Source organism: Pithys albifrons, chromosome 14 (genome assembly GCF_047495875.1).
Source record: "Pithys albifrons albifrons isolate INPA30051 chromosome 14, PitAlb_v1, whole genome shotgun sequence".
NCBI lineage: Eukaryota > Metazoa > Chordata > Aves > Passeriformes > Thamnophilidae > Pithys > Pithys albifrons.
In genome coordinates this window covers 17732795-17747146 of record NC_092471.1, presented here as the reverse complement: position 1 = coordinate 17747146, position 14352 = coordinate 17732795, and the positions used below count along the sequence as shown (strand labels likewise).

Genomic DNA, 14352 nt, shown 5'->3' with positions numbered 1-14352 from the left:
GTGTTGTTATTGTAATATTATTATTAAATTTTAGGTCTGACTTATAATCTCTCTCATGGTGAGTTCATTTCCCCTGCTGGTTCACCTTTAAACCAGCACAGTGGTACAGCCAGACTTTGGCTACTTATCACCCTAACTTATATCCTCTTCAAAAAGGGTTCTGGGCTATCAGATGCATTTTTTATAGAAGCTGGGAAGGTGCATAGCAAAGCAACTGAGCATTAACACATAGTCTTTGACACTGCAACTTCTAATGATGCTAGAAACTGGATTTTCTAGATGTGTATGAAGAAATTAGCACAAAACATTCCCTTTTACCTGTAGTCTGTCCCTTTCCAAAGTGTCACAGTTGCTCAGCAGTGTCAGCAAACACATCTTTATATGGATTTAGTTATGCAGGCAAAAGCCTACATGTTATCTTACTGGAGGAAAGATGATTTGCTTGACTTAAAGCTGATAATTTAATCTGAACAGCTAAATTTATTCTTTCCTTTCCAGCTAGATGAAATTATTGATGAGAAGAATTTGCCTTCCAATTCTCAATTCACACACATGCTGCCTAAAATTGTTTAGATTATGGTGTCTCAGAGGGTGAGCCTCTTCTGATATAAATAGGTTTTGACTAGTATTAACTCCTTAAGGCCAGTGAAGAAGGTCTTGTGCCTGGCCAACAGAAATGAAGTCAGGAGCAGGCCCTTGCCTTCCTCAGGAAATAGCTGCTTATTTCTGTGCCAGTGTCTGTAGCATGTGCTGATCCTGTCCACACTTGAAGAGAAGCAAATATGGTGTGTTTTCACTGAGAACATGTGAAATCAGCCTGGCTCTGGACTCTTCACCTGTGATGATGCTCAGGCTGCTGAGATCTTTCTGGTCTTGTGACAGGATTAAAGAAAGACAAATGTACTGAAGGTGATTTGGGCATCATTTAGGAGTAACTCAAGGCTTTACCCAAGAGCATTACCATCCTCTGCTATAGACCTTATCCTTTAGTTGGGGACAAGTATCGGTTCTTTTGTTGGAGTAATTCTGCTTTTAAAAGGAAGTGCCCATGCTCCAAAACTCTCAGTGTCCTGAGCATACATTTCCATATAGATATGCTGCACCTCACCAGCAGATATGGTCTTGGATGTAGAAAGAAGTCAACAGCCATCTTTTAATGCTGTTTGACACTCATTGCTCTCCTCAGAACTTTCCATATAAAAGTCAAACTTGGGAGATTAATACATTGTGGTACAATTCCACTGGGTTTACATCATCTTTCCAGGTTATTTTGGGGTAGTACCCAGATCCTTAGACATCATCCCAAACATTGTGCTGCTTCTCTGTGAAAGCTCTGTGTGCCACTGAAGACTGAACTTGGTCTCCTTTTCTCTGTTTTTCCTATTACTGTATTTGGCACATGCATAATGATTCATATCTTTGGCAAATTTTTAAAGTTTGGATAAATTTATATTTACAGTAGTATTGTGGTAAAGGAAAAAAATTGTTATTCCTGGACAGATTAAGCTCACAGTGATGAATGGCCAGGAATTATCTAATTTGAAATAGAGAAAGTTTGAAGTCCCACATACCTCTTGCAACTGGGTCCAAAGACCTACTGAAATACGACCTGGGGAGCACAGACCCTCTTCTTCCTTGTGGTCCTCACAAGTGCAAATTCCTGAGGAAAGAGAACAGATCTGTGGTCTCCTCTGCAGCAATCCCACCACACACATAAGGGAGCAGCCAAGAGCTTTAGCAGAGGATGCATGGGAGCCTTTGAATAAAAGGGTGGTTTCCTGGAATAAGAAACTTTTTACAAATGTCATGTGTGAAAGCTGCTGGCAGACAAAGACAAGCTCTCAGTGGGTTTGTGTCAGTGTTGCCTGGACTATCATGTACAGGGCAGACAAAGCTGGAATAAATACTAACTCCTTCTGTGTAAATGTGATCCTGCTATGATGTGCCAAAATGACAACATCTGATGTTTTCACTCAAAACAGACACAGCATTGTTAGGAAAGATTTCCTTCTACAGATGGGAAGACTCTCATTTCCAAATCCCATTCTTTTCTAAAGTAAAGATGAGGCCAGCACCAGTGGGGTTGGGAGCAGGGTTAGTGGTGCTGCTCCTCCAACTGTGTGATAGAAATCTCCTCCCAGAAATCAGGTGAAAGATTTTGTTGTCAGAGAAAGAGCTCAGTAAAACTTTGCAACAGCTGGGTCCTCCTGCAGTGGAATCAGAAAATAAATTTCTCAGATTTTGGGATATGAGCCACACTGGATCTGTTGGGTTAAGCTTGTGTCAAATGACTCCATCCTGAACCTCCTGGGGATTTGAATGAACTGGGATTCAGCACTCTGTCTTTGGCTTGCATCCAGTGTTCACAGAGGAAAAGTATTCAGGGGCACCTCATGCAGAACCACCAAGTGAGTCCTCCCTTCCTGCTTGCCAGTGTAAACCAGGAATGTTGTGTAAAACCAGTAAGGGAGCAGGACTGTGCCCAGTTCCATCGGTCAATGATTTTCTTAGTTGCCTTCCTAACGCACAGGAATCTTTGTGCCAGCACTGTACCACACTGCAGGATTGTAGCCATGACCCCCCTGTACTGCTGATCCTGTAGTATTAGGGCATCAGTCCAATTATACATTTTATTTTATTTTTTTTGAGCGGGGCAAATGCTTTTTTGGTGCAGCTGGAGCCAAGGGGAAATTTGCATCCTTCCAGATATCACCCCGAAATTTTCCCCTTTAAAAATTTTGTTTACCCATCTGTTAACCTATTCAGAGCTGAAATGAACACACCCTTTTACCCTCAAATACAGATTACAAGCAGACGACTGAGGGCGAGAGTAAAAATCACTGAGGCAAAGTTACCGTGAAGGGATGGAACAAGGCACTAGGACCTAGGAGGCGTCTCATCCACCCTGGCAGGAATTTCTTGCTTGGAGCTCAGACAACAAAGGCAGAGTGAGCCTGGTTTTCTTTCTCTCAGCATCTCCACCCTGCACACTGAAAACCGGTGAGTAGAGCTTTTTTGAGTGACTTGCATGCAGAAAAGTAACAGAAAGGAAGAATCTTTCCTTAGTACCTTACAGCATCTGCAGTTCATTTTAAAATCAAAACCCCTGCATCCTCTGATTCATTCCCGAAGTTGCTTGGATGTTTCATTGTTCAGTGCATGACACCAGACCTAATCTACCCCCACTTGGTATCGTGGAGGAAATGTTCCCAACTTGGGGTTTCTCTGCAGATTGGCTGCATTGTCGTCTGCTTCACTGCAGACGGGGGACAATGGTTTTTTTTTGCACAGGTCATATTGACATTGTAAAATACAGGGAAGGAGCTTCGTTCTTGCACATGTAAGGGGTGGGGAAGAGATAGCAACAGCTCTTCCTAGATTTATACCTGGCTGCCAAGTGCTGGGGTAAATCCCCTTTCAGCCCTGTGTTAACATGCAAGCAACATACGTGAGTTGCATATTCCTGATTGTGCTGAGGGAGTGGAAGGGTCTCTATTGCAGGGTTGGGGGGTTCCTTCTCTTTTTGTGCTGGGGTTTGGTGTGAGAGGAAGGTTGTTCCTGAGCATAAACTAGAGACTGTGCAAAATTCTTGCTTGCTGGGTGCCGGCTCCAGTCTCAGCTTTTCTGTTCGGGGAGCCCCCGTACGCAGAACAATGAAAGGTGAGGAGCAGGGGCGGCGTGTCCCTGGGGCACGGGCACTTTCAGCAATTAAATCACTTAGGGCTGGAAGCGGGGGGTGGAAATAGCCCCTTCATTTTCTGCTCCTCATTAAACGGGAGCAAAAATGCAATTCAGAGGAGACTAAGGCTGAAAAGAGCTTACCGAAGCTGCGTTTCAATGACAGATTTTTCTTTGCAGTCATTTCTTCTCAGAGATGTAGGCTGGTCCTGGGAATTGATTGATGGGCTAGGAGGGGGCTGCGGATAGGGGGAAGGGTGGGCTGGATCTCATTGCTAACCCTTATTGAACAGGCTGTCACAAAGAAACTGCTTATTCCCCAGTGACCATTCTTTCATAAATGACAGTTTATTCTAATGTTAAACATTCAGATGCTCTGGGTCCTTCCGTGATTCGACAGATTGAAGGGCTGACTTACTGGGATCTCCTTGTTTTCTGTTGCCAAAGGAAACCTCCCAGGGCTCAGAGGTTTAATTCATTGCCAACTGGTGTTTGGATGAGTTTTTTGGGGCCGAGTTGTGATTGCCATTTATCCCTTTGGCCCCAAGTCCCAGTGTGCTGTACTTTGAAAACTCCCAGGTGCAGGGACAGACAGCTCTCTAGAAACGTGCTCCCTGCCCCCAGCAGTTGGATCCCTTTCAAAATGCGAGGAGGACCCCTCCTACTCTCAGTCCCCAGAATCGATACAAATCTGGGTCAGAGGAGGGGGCACTTTCCAAATGCATCTGTCCTGCTCCACACACAGCCTTCGCATTAGTGTCGGTTTTCTCTAAAATTTGTGGCTCTGCTTGGTTCTAACCCATCCCTTTGCACTCCTTCTCTCCCCATCTCGTTCCTGCCCAGCTTCAGATCTTTAGGGTTCACCAAACTATGGAACTTGATTTTGGACACTTTGACGAAAGAGACAAGGCGTCCAGAAACATGCGAGGCTCACGAATGAACGGGTTGCCAAGCCCCACTCACAGTGCTCACTGTAGCTTCTACAGAACCAGGACCTTACAGGCACTGAGTAACGAGAAGAAAGCCAAGAAGGTGCGTTTCTATCGCAACGGGGACCGCTACTTCAAGGGGATTGTATACGCCGTGTCCTCTGACCGCTTCCGAAGTTTTGATGCCCTCCTGGCTGACCTGACCCGGTCCCTGTCCGACAACATTAATCTGCCTCAGGGAGTGCGTTACATTTACACCATCGATGGGTCGCGGAAGATCGGGAGCATGGATGAGCTGGAGGAAGGTAATTAGCATCGCTGCCTGGTGCAGTGAGGAGGAGGGGTGGGAAGGGGGCTGCACCACTCGGCTTTGCTTAGAAGGTCACACATCCCCAGGCGAGCAGGGATGCTTCTGCCCCGCTGTGCCGAACCTGCCCGCTCGGCTTCCCCTCCCGAGCGATGCGGGAGAGGGCGGCAGTGCGGGGGTGACACCCCGCGGTGTCCCCAGCGCGCTCGTTCGGCTGCAGATGTGCGGCCAGAGGGGTGTGTCTACTCGGCTAGACATGTCTGTGTCCGTGGCTCGGGGGCTGTATCCGGGCTGGGGGGCCGGAGGGTGTCCCCGATGGGCGCAGGGGGTGGCTGGGGAGGGATGTGGATTTCCCACGGGGATGGATGGGGTTGAGTGGAAAAGCAGGGGATGCTGAGGCAATCATGTAGTGAGTGTGCAATGGGTGTGGGAAGGATTTATGCACGCTGTATATAGGGGTGTTTTGGGGGGTATTATGCACACAAGGTGTGTGTGCACACCCCACAGGGGTGTGGTCAGGGCCGTGCAGGGGCTTGGGTCTATGTGAATGGGGTGTTCGGGGTGCAAACACTGTGTGCATGATGGGTGTGTGGAAGGCAGGGTGGTGGGGGGTTTTAGTGTTTGGAGAGTGTGTGGCAAGGGGTGCTGGAAGTTCCCAGAGCATGTTTAGAAAGGGGAATTAATGAACAAGGCTTGTGTATGGAAAAGGGTATTTGGGCAGGTTGCATTTGGTGAAATTTGAGGTTTTATATGTTTGTCTGTGAAGGGTTAATTGCAGAGGAGGTGTTGGGATTTCTTTAGGGTGTTCCTGCACAGGGTGTGTATTGGGGCTTGTGCCCAGGGAGTGTGTGGATGTGTGTTGGGCTGTGTGTGTGTAAAGGGAGTGCTGAGAGAGTCTTGCACAGCGATGTGTGTGGAGAGGGTATTGGGAGTTCATGTGCTGCATCATCTGAGTACGGTCCATGCAGGGTTTGTGTGGAAGGGAGGTACCTGAGATATTGAAATGGGTGTGTGTGTGTAAGGGGGTGTTTGAAGAGTATTTCTGCAGAAACTGTGTGGTGGGTGGTTGCTGTGGTAGGTCAGGGGGGCAGTGTGGGAAGACATCCCCTGCATGGCAGGTCTGAGTGTGCAGGGGATGCTCAGGGCAGGTCTGAGTGTGTTCCTCTATCTAGAGGGGCTGTTGGTGTGCAGGTTCTTCTGTGTATCACTTGGACTGTGTGATGAAGAATGAATCAAAAATCAATCCTTCTGCTCAGAAGGGGTGACCTGTGGGCAGGGTTGGTCCTGTGGAGCTCAGCTGCCAGATGTGTCTGTGCCTGGGTGCTCCCTCTGCAACAGTGGGTGCTGCCTTTCTTGGGGTGTGTCAGGAGCACCTCAGGGATGAAATGGCTGCATGGCCAGTTTTGCCTCCTTATCCAAGGCATGACCATGGGCAAGCTCTGCTGGCAGCTCAGCCAAATTGGGGTGCACAGAAGGCACCCAGAGCCACCCTGCTTTTCTCTTGCCTGAGCAATTCAGACGTTCCATTCATTGTCTGGACCTGGAATATCCTGAGTATTCTCTCACAAGAGGGGAGTAGCTCTTCACTGTTCCTTGATGTTTTCCTCCAAGCAGATGACCTGGATGATTTGGTAACTATTGCAAATCCACAGGGATTTTGCCTTTAGTAAAAGACAATGGATGTGAGCGTGTAAGGCATGAACTGCAGGGGCAGCCTCAGCAGCGAGTCATTGTGTGACCTTGACTACAGAATCACTCCCTAGAATTCCTTGTCTGTCAAGTGGGATACTCATTTCCCCAAAATACTTTGTGGGGACAAGCACACAGAAGAAATACTGTTTTCCACAGAGGAGTTTTCCTGGAAAGAAATTGCTCCCTTTCAGAGTGATGATGCATCCTAGTGGAGTTATTCTCAGCTCAGTTACAGCTGTCCAACGGAGGTGTGGCCTCCCTTAATTTTAGAGATTCTGCCGTGTTTCATTCGGGTTTCCTAATATGGCCACAGCCTTTCTCTAATGGCAGCTCTCAGTCCTGCCTATCCCAGGTTTAATGTAAATCTTCAGATATAACTCCAGGAGAAAATGCAGTTCTTTATTCTTTTTTTATACTCTTCGTCCTCTTTTGTCAGTGGAGTTAAGAAACCTTTGCTGCAGGTTAGAAGGTACCTAGTTCATGAAAATATTTTTTGTTGGTTAAAGTACAGACAGTTGCAGGCATTTAGGTTCTGGCTTTTTTCTGCCAAAATGGTATCTGGAAACAGCACTGCCAGAAGAGGCATTAAAACCACACCAGGATTGTCTGTGTGGCTGTGTCCTCAGCAGAGCACCAGCTAGGAAAATATAATCCAAGCAGAGTGAAAACAAAGGAATCCAGTGCTTGAAAATGCCAAAGTAAGTTTGTATGCTGTTATTGACACTTCAATGATGTCATTGTTCCCATATTTCTAGGGATGACCTACACATCTATTGTAGAAAAGCAATTTACAACACTATGGTTGCAACCAACCTTGTGGTAAATTCTGCTGTTAGTGTGGGTGTTTGCAGAACTGTGTGCTGGATACATGCATGGAAAGCCAGAACCTGGGAGTTACACTTGGCTCTGACATACAAGAACAGTGTATGTCTGTCATACATTAGCTTTCTGGTTGGAGACTGTGAGTAACTAAACTAATTCGAGTTGTTATAATGTGATTAATTTATTATTGTAATTTCCAATAAACAAGTAGAGCATAGGAAAAATCATCAAAGAGACTCATCTCAGTGGTTTACATGCAAAAGCTCATGAACTACTGACAATATTTCACATCATGTTTTCTTCTGTATGTTTTAAAAACATGCTTATATAGTGTAGTCTGAATGTAATTCTGGAGGGTAGAGAATGGTATTGCACAGTAAAGTTATCATAGAGACAGGCATTTCAGGTGAATGAAAACCACATGGTGTGCTGCTGATTAACTGGGGCTTGGAAATAACTCTTTTGTTCTCCAGACTCAGAGCTGGTAGTCTTCTTCCCTGGCATCCACGGTTGTTTTCATGAGGCTCTGGATGGATGTTTTACTTCTCAGCCTGTCCAAGACATAACAAGCAAAGTCTCTCCTACCCTGCTCACATCCCTCCTGCCAGTTGGAGCGTGTCTCTTGGTCCTTTCCTGTACTGGACCCTAATGCCTCACGTTTTGGAAGCCCACAGGACTGTCTGACACAGGACCTTTTTGCTGGCTGCTGAGTTCTTCCTCAGCTGTCACAGGCTGCTTTTTCCATACTGTACCAGTGAGCTGTCTGGTCTTCCAATGACCTTCTCTCAAAATCCACCTGCCTGATCATTTTTCCTCCCTCCTTTCACTCCTCATGGCCATCTCCCGTCATGGTAGTCATTGTCTTTAACCTGACTCCCTATTTCCAGCATTTAGTGTTAATGTACTTGTAAATAATGCACATGCTGCCATTGATTAGGACTGTATTCCTCCTTCATCTGTATGCTGGTTAAGTGCAGTACAGCATCCTGTTACTGCACTGTTACAGCTGATCCTGGAGACAGGTAAACTGCTGACAACATCTCCCACTTGCATGCTGTCTTGGCTGAGTCAGGAGTGGATTCTGGGCCCAAGTGCTGCTATTCATCATGGCTGGTTTAGTCAGTAAGTGAATCTTTTGGAAAAGAGCATCCGGGTGATCTTTATTCCCATTCATATTATAATTGGTTCCAGTGACCAAGGCTTCAGGAAGTCAATATATGAAGTTGCATTTATTAGTGAGTCACTGTTGCAACAGTGCTGTGATAAAACTTGAATATGAAAGACGCTAAAAAATCATATGACATCCTTTCCAGCTGTTCTCAAACTGATTCTAGAGCAGCTCATGTTGTCATCCAAATTTTTGCTAAAATCTAGTTCCTTTGACATCTGGTCGGAGTGGTTTGTTCCTTGGTTCCATTTGAGCCTCTGTGTTCTTGTAGACTCAATGAGATGAGATGGAAATTCTCCCAGCTCAGCTCTGATTGCTCTTTGTCTTGGAATGGAGAGCTGGGTAAAGGTGGAAGTTGATGTTGACCATTGACTGCAGCAGCAAAGATGGCTTAAGAAATGTTGCTCTTGGCCACATGTTCTAGTCCCCATTGTCCCATAAATGACCTCTTTTTGGGACAATAGGTTTTTTTAGCCCACTCCACAATTTTGCTTCTTTCCCATGTAGCACAATAGCAGCTTCTTGACATAATGAAAGGAACAGTGAGAGTGAGAGAAAGGCACAAGATGGACTCTTGCCTACTGAAGCCATTGCAGCTCCCACTTAACCTCAGTACTGGTGGAAACTGATTTGTTTCCCCTGGCAAGAGGGTCTGACACTTCCTCAAAAGCCAAATTTCTCACTTGTAAAGCTTGGACATTCAGTGCAGTGTATTTAGAGGCACCGACCAAATGGGATATCCCACTGTTCAAGTGTGCAATGACAGACAGCTCCTTCCCAGCCGGATTCTGGTCTGAACATGTCAGGGTGGGAAGAGAGTGTTGTCACTGATGGGAAACTGAAATGCAGAAAAACAATTCAACTTGTTTGTCCAAAGTTCATCAATGGAAAAGATGGAAGTCAGAGCTTTAAGTTTCCTTGTTTGTGTTCCACTCTAGAGCCTTTTTCAGGGTCTGGTCAGTAGTTTGCAGGTAATCACATCTTACAGGTTTTTTGTTACAAGTGGAATTGTGACCTTCTTCTAGTCACAGGCTCATTTCATGTGAATTAAGTGCCTTTTACTGTGCATGGTTGAGGTCAGAAACAGATGTGGAAATAAGCCCATCAAATACAAATATAGCATGGATTAGACATGGGCAGCAAAGGCAGAAGTGCAGACATAGATTAAAACTAGAATTTAAGCAACTCAACATTTAGTTGAAGCTGTAGAGCTGCTCCCTGAGCAGTTCCTGTGATGCCTGGGCTGGTGGGAAGACACAACCCCCTTTGCAATGTGGTCAGAGGGCCCATCCAAAGGTGGATTTATGCTCTGTCCTGGGCTACTTGTTTGAAATTTGCTCTTGCTTCAGACAAAGCACTAGAAAAATCTGAATAGGATTTTATTTTGCTCAGTGTGCAAATATTCTTGGGCTGTGTGAGATGTTCCTGCAAGTGTTTCCAAGATTTTTGTATCCTGTCATGCCCTTGGGAATATTTTCCAAAATCTCGTCCAGGAGTGTTTAAATTAATCATAGGAGGGGCTCCACCCTGGAGGGATTTATAGGAAGCATATTGGAATCTCCACCCAATGTGTGTGTGTTCCAGTTTGCCTGGAAAAGGGTAATTCATGTAGTGCAATATTGAAACCTGGGTAACCTGTGAAATTGTTTTCTGTGGCTGTTGTTCTAATAGCTCAGACAATTGCATCCTACATAACAAAATTTACTCCTGAAGTTCTGTTTTATTTGCTTTCTCATCCTGGTTGTTGCACTAGATCCCAAAATTCTTTACAGGCATCATGTGGTTTTGAAAGTGATTTCTAATCAGACATTTCTTTCAATTCTTCAACAGAACACGAGGTGCTTCTCCTCATGAGAGAGCATCCTGTGGAAGAGCCAAAGGAAGGAAGCTCTTCCAGAGTTCATTTTGCCATGGTAGAGTAGGCCTTTTTAATGCATAAAGCATCAGGAAGTTCATGCATTTGAAACTTAAGGGCTACTTCAACACCATTTGGAATGAACTCTACAAGGTGTTAAGTCGACTTAATTCCTGTTGCAGTGGTAGTAAATTCCATGAAACATGAAAGCTGAGCACAGTAGCAGAATCTCAACTTTGCAACAGCAGAGTTAACAGCCAAAATGATTGACTGCAGCCCAGAGAGACTGGTTTTGGAATAAGTGTTAACAGTTACACTTTCAAAATGGCCTCGATCCAGCTTTCCTGATTTTTTCTCACAAGGCTTCTGCCCGCATTTCATTATCCTTGGAAACTTGCTGGTGTGTGCTGAGGAAGCACAACTTTTTCTGGAAGAACAGCCTGTCATTTTTAGTATTGTCACAAGGAGATGCTGTAAGAGGGTTGAAGGATTAGCACTACTCTGGGGCTTAGGGTTTTTCTAAGGAACCTTCTCTAAGGCAAACCTTATCTTTGCTGAGATCATCCCTTCTTTAGGAACTGAATAATCGCCTTGTGCTTCTGTCAAATTGGTAGCACAGGAATGTGTCACGCACTTGTAGCCAGAGTAATTCGGAGTGATACAAGCCATGGCTTCAAATGGCAAATATGATGATCATGACCTAAGGTCAAAGGTCTGCAGTCAGTTCATTTACTGCTAAGGGCAGGACAGAAGGAATAAATAAATGGCTTGGCTGGTTTGGTGGCATGATAGGAATTGTGACACCTCTGGAGCACACTGGCATGGTGACAAGTGCACATCATCCTGCAGGGCTTTGACTCTCCAGTGCAGAAAGGGAATCATACACTGACCTGGCCCTGCACTGAACAAATGCTGTCCTTGATGTCGTAGCTGGTGTTCAGCAGCCGATTAAATCTTGTCAGGATGATGCTTCCCATCCCCAGTGCACAAGCCTATCTTTTTGGAGCTCCCATTTGGGGTTTTGTTTGGGAGTAATGATGTGGCTGTTCATCATACCTTCTCATGGCTTACAGCTGGATTTCTGCATGTGTGTGCAGCTGCTTGCTGGCCCAAGACGTGTTCCTTCAAATATTTGTACACAGATTTTTGTGCTTATGTATACTACTTGGAGTTGTTTCTTTTGCATTTCACAAAATCTTGTATTCACTTCCCATTCTTTCTGTTATGCTGTGCACGTCTCCTGCAACCCCACGGTGTCTGTCACTTACAAACTCGGACTGGCACAGTTGTACACCTTGACTTCTCATTATAGGCTTAGCATAGAGAGATGTGGCAGAGAAGCCAAGAAACCACTCCTCCCTCTGTGTTAGTAGTATTCCCCATAAGATTTCTCTCTCTTTTTTTTTTTCCATGATCTCCTGGCCACAGTATGCTTGTTCAAAGCTGGAAAGTTCACAGGTCTCCAGCCCATGCTCCAATCCTGCTACCACCACAGTAAGGTGTGGGTAAAACTCCACTGCAGGAAGTGGGATAGCATGTGTTCCTGGCTGGCAAATGGATGTGCTTCACTGAGGAACCTGAATGATAATTTTGTTACTATTTGAGTGTAATAAAACTGAGTTTAGGAATATATCAGTTGAAGTGATTTTAAAATTAAGTTAAAGCTTCATGTTGCGTCTTTGCATCAGGGAAGAAGGAAAGAAAAGCTCCTCTTCCCTGGAGCTGTACTGCTATGACTACAAAAATGACACTGAGAAAGGCTGCTACTCTGAACTGCTGTCCTGAATTGTCACTCCAAGCAAATCTCTTTCCAGTTTTAGAATCCAATAAAATGTTTGATAGGGTTTGGGTTAAATGGAATGGAGTGAGAAAGGGCAGATTCCATTTTCTGCTTGTGACTGTGAGCACAACTTGAAAGGGCAGTGTGTAGGTCTGTACAACTACCTAACACCACATTTGAGGGGAAAAAAATCTGCAGGAGTATGGCACTATTGCCTTTGATGTACACTGGTGTAAATACACTAGACAGTGGTGGTGTGCAGTATGAATTTAAAAGGATTCAGCTAGAACTAAGAGTAATAGCACTGTACTAAACAGACTAAGAATCCCTTCTGCTTGCTTTAAAACATGGAACTTACTCATAGACAATACCTTCCACCACCTCATGTGTTTATGGAGCACAGTCCAAATGCATACTTGCTTTCATTGTGACATCTTCTATCCCAAAATATTACATGGAGGTGAAAGTCAAGCCTTACATTACTTCAGTGCCTGGCATTGCTACTTCTGCTTTTCAGGTAGGAAAGCAGAGGTGCAGGTGAGGTCAGGAGCTTCTGCAGGGAAGCCTGGAGCAGGGGTGACAGCAGTGTTTAAATCACTTAGTATTGCACTCAAACAGAGAAATCCATGTTCTCAAAGGATAATGCACAGTTCTGTTCTGAACACACTCATAAAGGCTCTGCCACACAGGGATTATGGGCTTGGGAGGGCTCAGGTTCTTAGGACAGGGATAATTCCCTGTGAGCATTCCCAGCTCCCTTGGCTGCCCTTCACACTCGGCTGTGAAACTGGAGAGAAGCCTGGACCCAACCCCATGCCAGGTGTTACTTGACTGAAGCAGATGAATAAACCACAACTTATCACTTATTAATCAGAAAGATCTGAAGTAGTCAATGCTCCTGGAAAATGATCTCTCCAGGGGGAATTCTTTATAATGTATGGTACTCTGTGGAGTATATTTAAGTTTCTATTGAGTCAGATTCATAAAATGTAAGGAATGGAGGAGCTTCAGCTATGGATACTACTACATGATCAGTGTAATGAGGTTTTTTTTCTGACAGGAAATACAGATTTTTACTGTTTGGACAAACCAACAGAACCTCCATGTGGGATTGCTGCATTAATTTGGGGTACACTAGTTGACAAAGTGCCCAGCTGACAGTGTTCATCATCAACCTTGTCAGCTCTCTTCTCCCTTCTGTATTTTTATTCCAGCTTTAGAAGGGAAAACAGAATATCTGGTTTCTGTTGATAAAGGATTTTGGTCATTTTTATGCTACTGATTGAGAAGAGCTGCAGTTAGAGATGTAAGCATCACAAGTGTGCATCATTTTGTGGCAAACTTGTTGAGGTTAAAGTAAGTTAATATCCTGCATCTTTTCTATGGCTGCTTGTGACATCAAACTCTTAGCAGTAATAGGGGGATAAATACTACACAGATTGTTGTTATAAGCCTGTAAAATCTTCAGTTCATTGTTTATTGCCTGTTAGTGGTCTCATCATGTGTTCAATGAAGGGACCATCTCAATGTCTCCATCAAAAATGCAGTTTAGTCAGCAGAAGGGTGACTGTATGAGCATTATACTGGGTACGTTGTATGCCTGGGCTGAGTGGAAATCAATGGGTTGTTTGGAAATCCATATTTATACTTTTGCCATTTGGATGTCAAATTCTGCCCTAGAGATCCTGAAATGGGAAGCCAGACTCAGCTGTCAGGTAGGCTTTTCAAAGATGCCCAGGTCCTGCATTTTGCAGGGACAGTTATGGAAATGCAGCCAGTCTGGTTATGTGAAGAAGGAATTCTTTTTTCTCCTATTCAGAATAGTTAAATCTATATTTTGATTTCAAACTTTTATGTGAAGAATTTAAGTCTGTAAGATCAGCCCAAGAAAACACCAGACAAAACCCTAAAACCCTACAGGTTATGCCCTCAGTTCCTATTAAAATTTTATATAATGGCAAGACAAAAGCTTCTTCCTCTAGCAGTGACTGACTTTTTTTCAGTGCATCTTCAAGTGCTCAGCAGCCTGAGTCATTTCAGACTAGACAGCTGCATTCCCTTAGGGATACTGGTTTACAGTCTCATTCTAGTAATATCTCTTCTAGCATCCATAAGATTTGC

At 44.6% G+C, this 14352-nt stretch overlaps 1 protein-coding gene across 2 annotated transcripts in view; it reads left to right on the top strand.

The window, feature by feature from the left end:
* Positions 1-2924: 2924 nt before the first annotated feature.
* DCX (doublecortin) overlaps positions 2925-14352 on the top strand; it is a 70674-nt gene continuing 59246 nt past the window's right edge. For both annotated transcript variants that reach the window (XM_071569685.1, XM_071569684.1), the window contains exons 1-2: positions 2925-3000; positions 4522-4912. In XM_071569685.1, the coding sequence (XP_071425786.1) occupies positions 4549-4912 (364 nt within the window). In that variant the 5' untranslated portion in view covers positions 2925-3000; positions 4522-4548. The remainder of the gene's footprint in view (positions 3001-4521; positions 4913-14352) is intronic.